Source organism: Mauremys mutica, chromosome 2, assembly GCF_020497125.1.
Source record: "Mauremys mutica isolate MM-2020 ecotype Southern chromosome 2, ASM2049712v1, whole genome shotgun sequence".
In the NCBI taxonomy this organism is placed as follows: Eukaryota; Metazoa; Chordata; order Testudines; family Geoemydidae; genus Mauremys; species Mauremys mutica.
Genome location: NC_059073.1, coordinates 287,947,705 through 287,952,308, shown reverse-complemented (window position 1 = coordinate 287,952,308; position 4,604 = coordinate 287,947,705). Strand labels below are relative to the sequence as shown.

Genomic DNA, 4,604 nt, shown 5'->3' with positions numbered 1-4,604 from the left:
TCAAGTGAGCCCTGATTCAGCACAGCACTTAAGCATGTGCTTAAATCTCTGGACTTATAGTTAAGCACTTGCTTAACAGCTTTGTTAAATTACAGCCCAGGTAACAAACAAGAGGAGGGGAGTGGGATGGGTTGCTGATGATAACAGTGATAAGATTACATGCTTCCCTATGGGCAGCTATTGGCACAGCTTGATGGTTCTGAATTGTAAGTTTTTCTAAACACAAGTCAAGCTCTGCCTCCAACCAGCTCTCTCATTCCTTCCAAACGTTTTCTGCTTATTGCCCGTAGATGATTAGTGATTCTTCTCTTAATATGTGTTTATTATTTTACAAGGAATAAAAGTTAACCTTACTCAACACGAACAGTCAGGAACACTCTTCTTACCTCTTTGGACGCCTCTTACCACATGTCCTTTTGCCCAGTTTTCTGCTACCTCCCCAGATCTTCATAACTTCTTAAAACCAATTGTCAGTTGTTTGCTAAGCTTTATAGTTCATTCCTTTAACAGCCTAGGACACAGTGATGAGCTGCCAAAATATTAACAACCAGTTCCCTCCTCCTCACCCCATGAGGGGTCATGCCCCCCCCCGGGACTCCTGTCCCATCCAACCCCCCCATGTTCCTTGACAGCCCCCCCCACCCATGCCCTATCCACCCCCCTTCCCTGTCCACCTGACTGCCCCTTGCCACCCCATCCAACCCCTCCTCTCATTCCCGATGGCACCCCGGGACCCCTACCCCATCCAACCACCCCTTCCCTCTGTCCCCTGACTGTCCCTGGAATCCCCACCCCTAACTGCCCCCCACTGCCCCATCCAACCCCTGCTCCTTTCTGACTGCCCCCCCGACCCTTGCCCCCATTCAATCCCCCTGTTCCCTGCCCTCTGACTGCTCCAACACTAATCCACCCGACCCCCAACTCACCTGCCCTCTATCCAACACGCCCTCCCTGCTCCCTTACCGTGCTGCCTGGAGATGGGGGCCCAGCTGGGCTGGGGCTGGGACCCGGACGCCGGGGCAGGAGCCGTGCCGCGCCGCCCGGCCGGACCCAGACGCCGGGGCAGGAGCCGAGCCGCGCCGCCCGGCCGGACCCAGACACCGGGGCAGGAGCCGCGCCGCGCCGCCCAGCCGCACCTCCCCTCCCACCCCAGCTTACCTGCCTGCCTGCTGCTTGTTCAGGCTTCCCGCGAACATCTGATTCGCGGGAAGCAGGGGAGGGGAAAGAGAAGGGGGCGGAGCAAGAGAGGAGGGGGAAGTGAGCTTGGGCCGGAGCTTTTGTTAAATAAAGCCCTTATAGACCTGGTTGTCCTGGAACAACCGGTTCTAAAAGGGCTGCTAAATTTAACAACCGGATCGCGCGAACCGGCTCAAGCTCACCACTGCTAGGACACATCATGTAAAATTTTCTTTGAGTGCAAAGAAGTAAGAAGAGGGATTGTGACCATACATGTCCAGTTAGCTTCATTTCTATTCCCAGTAAAATCATAGGGAAATATTAAATCAGAGCCCAAATAAGTAACGCATGAGCTGAGGGGAGTTGGGTGAAAGTTTTACCTGTCATCTGGACTGACTGATTTGTGTCTGTTCAAATTTTCCAATTTTTTATCAAGAGCTATTTTAGAAAGCTTGTCGTTCATTGCTTCCTAATTGTACAGATTTTTACTCCTGAGGATAGATTTAGAAAAGGAGCAGAATATCTCACTTATTTGTGATTCCTCCTTAATTTTATTCACCTTCTAATTTATTAATGGGACTACTTGTCTAGGAGTAAAATTTCCAAAAGCAGCTAAATTTTTGAAAATACCTTTAAAAATCTGTCCAGAGGTCGCTAAGTCACTGAAAATGGGATTTAGGCACTTTTGAAAATTTTACATTCACTACTTTTTGCTTTGATATATTTGTAAAAGCCCCTTTCCTGCTCACATAAGTGGAGCAGCCAAATGAAACCGGCAAGACCTCTGGATTGTTCCATCTGCTTATCGAGCAGAGTGTTGGGAGGAGAGAAGTGAGTCCTAGGAAAATGCCACTATGTCAAATTGCCAGATTCATTCCCAATACAATCTCTGCTTTAAGAAGAATAATTCCTGTGACCTAAATAGGCTGACAGCATTCTTTTAATAAAAATAAAATTTAGCAAAGTGCACCAGGATTCCTGTCACCACAATTTGAAATTAATCCCCAGAATCCTTGCTCCTAACCCCTGTATAAAGAATGTATTTGTCCTATGACCATTCAATATATTTCTAAATGCAGTCAAACATTTCAGATTTACAGTAAGAAGAGTGGAAGAAATAAAAACCCATAAATCCATGTTAAGGAAACGCTCCCTGTTCCTATTTTCCTTCAGGAAATACACTAACACTCTTGTTTTCTTTGCACGTCAGCAGGCATTTGCTTACACAGCTCCCTACAATTCTGGAACAGGAGATAGGGGAATTGCTGCAGTGAGTCTAAGAGTTCCAAGATAAGAGCAACATGTAGATTAAACATTAACGTTCTGAGCAGTGCTGTGTTGCCTGATAAACAGAAATGTCATAACAACCATCTAACAGGCTATGACACATATGGAAGAACTTTACACAGACCAATCTCTTCTGTAACTTTTACTGCAATTCAACTCGACAAATCAATCCCTCTTGACTGAATTAAGGAGCCAGTACACAGCAGGGCTGCAGCAGAAGGGGGTCACGTTTTCACATTAAATACGTAGACGATATTTAAACTGGACATCGTGAGTGGGCTGCATCGAACCAAATCCCCATCGGCTCACGTCTATCGGAGGGATCTCTTCTTTCTCGTTAACTAGCTCCAAGTCGTAGTAAGACAACATCAGGAACACAAACAGTTTTATTTCATTGACAGCAAAGAACCGTCCAGGACAGATTGAGGTTCCTGCCCCCCAGGGCATGTTAAAGTATTTCAGCTTTTTCCCATTCTTGTAGAAATCTTTTTTGGTGCCATCTTGGTTCAGGAACCGGTCGTATTTGAAGGTGTGAGGCTCAGGATGGACTTCGGGGTCCGTCTGCACTGCAACGTAGGGAAACAGGGCTACCCTGTCCCCTTTGCGGAGGGTGTATTCCCTGCCATTGGCCATCTTGAGATTCAGATCCTCAACCACTGCTCTGATCAGAATGGGAGCTGCTGTCAGGCGCAGGGTCTCCTCCACTGCACTGTCCAGAACAGGAGTTTTCATTAACATGTCCCTGGTGATGTTAACCACAGGGCTGCCTGGCTTCACTTCCTGACCAGCCTCTGCTAAAACTTTGTCCACTTCTTCCCTCACAGCCTGCATTGCTTCGGGATGCTTCATAAGATACAAGAGAAGCCAGAAAGAGCTTGGGCCCGTGTTGCCTTGGGCTGCCCAGAGAAGAAGAAACATGAACCGATCCCGCATGTACTCGGGCACCCCAAGCTCTGCCAGGAATTGTTCTTGGTCGCTTATCCACCCGCTGATGTTATCCTTCTCACGGCTGTTCTTCACAGAAAGCACCTTCCAGAAGAGCCTCTTCAGCCTCTCCGCTTCCATTTTATCCCTTGGGGGCAGCACGGCGTAGGCCAGGCGGGGGAAGAGGCGGTCATACTTCCGGAACTCATCAAACAGCTCTTCGGACTGGATGAGATCACGCTTCTTGGCTTTCTCCTCACTCGGTGTGCCTGTGCCTGGCTCGTTTCCAAACAAAGCCAGGTAGCCAGCTCTGAAGACAATGTTGTAGCTGTAGTGGAAGAGCCCATCCTGCTGCCAGGGTCTCTCTTCTCCTGAGTCCCTGTTGTGAAACATGAGGGTCTGCAAATTCTCCATCATGGCCTGAGTCATGACCACCAGCCCATCTCCCATGAGGTGTTTTGTGCTTGACACCTGAATAATCTTGTGGTCATTTTTACACGGGTGATACCCAAAAACTCTGGTGACCAGTTCTACTGCAAATGCCTCGAAGTCGAGTTTGGCTCTTGGTGCCTTCACTATGGCTCCAAAAGAGAGGGGATCCATTAGGAAGGTGAAGTAGTAGCCTCCAATCAGCACCGTGAAAATGTCCCCGTGTCGCCTCTGCATCTTTTTCAGGAATTCTGCACTGTTCTTTCTGAAATCCAGTGCGTACCCCAGCCACGGAATGCGGCCTTTATCCAGTGGTGGCTCCATGGGTCTCCTCCTTCGAAACGCTCCCAGGAGATACAGCCCACCGAGAATGGAGGCTAACAGCGCACCGAGAACTGCCGTCCAGAAAGCCATTGCTAGAGACCTGTGCACCGGAGCAGGGATCCAGACAGACTGAAAGGAAAGGCTACAATGCTGTGTTTATAAATCCTTTCTGGCACATGGCAAATAATAGACTGACTCATGGCCTCATCCTCTGTTTGCAATTAAGATTAACCCTTCTGCTGCAGAATGCTGAGCACTGCAGTTTTTATCCACGGCTCGTTTACTAAAAGATCCACAAACTTTTAAGGCCAGCATGGGTGGTGTGCAATGGAGGCAGGGGAGAGTAAGCCTCCCCAGACCTCACGCCGGTGGGGACAGGACAGTGGGGTATTCGGGGCTCCCAGAAAAATCTCCCCTCGCCACAGCCCTGGGGCCATGGCAGAGGCACAGAGCTTTTCTGGTCT

At 48.9% G+C, this 4,604-nt stretch overlaps 1 protein-coding gene across 1 annotated transcript; it reads right to left on the bottom strand.

Annotated features, from left to right (window-relative positions):
- Positions 1 to 2,098: 2,098 nt before the first annotated feature.
- On the bottom strand, positions 2,099 to 4,353 carry LOC123365415 (5-beta-cholestane-3-alpha,7-alpha-diol 12-alpha-hydroxylase). The gene has a single exon (XM_045008236.1). It carries the CDS (start codon positions 4,228 to 4,230, stop codon positions 2,701 to 2,703), a length of 1,530 nt encoding a protein of 509 aa, XP_044864171.1. The 5' UTR covers positions 4,231 to 4,353; the 3' UTR covers positions 2,099 to 2,700.
- Between the last annotated feature and the right edge of the window lie 251 nt (positions 4,354 to 4,604).

Excerpts from the sequence above, each read along its gene's own strand:
- LOC123365415 (XM_045008236.1), bottom strand. The coding sequence starts at position 4,230 with ATGGCTTTCTGGACGGCAGTTCTCGGTGCGCTGTTAGCCTCCATTCTC.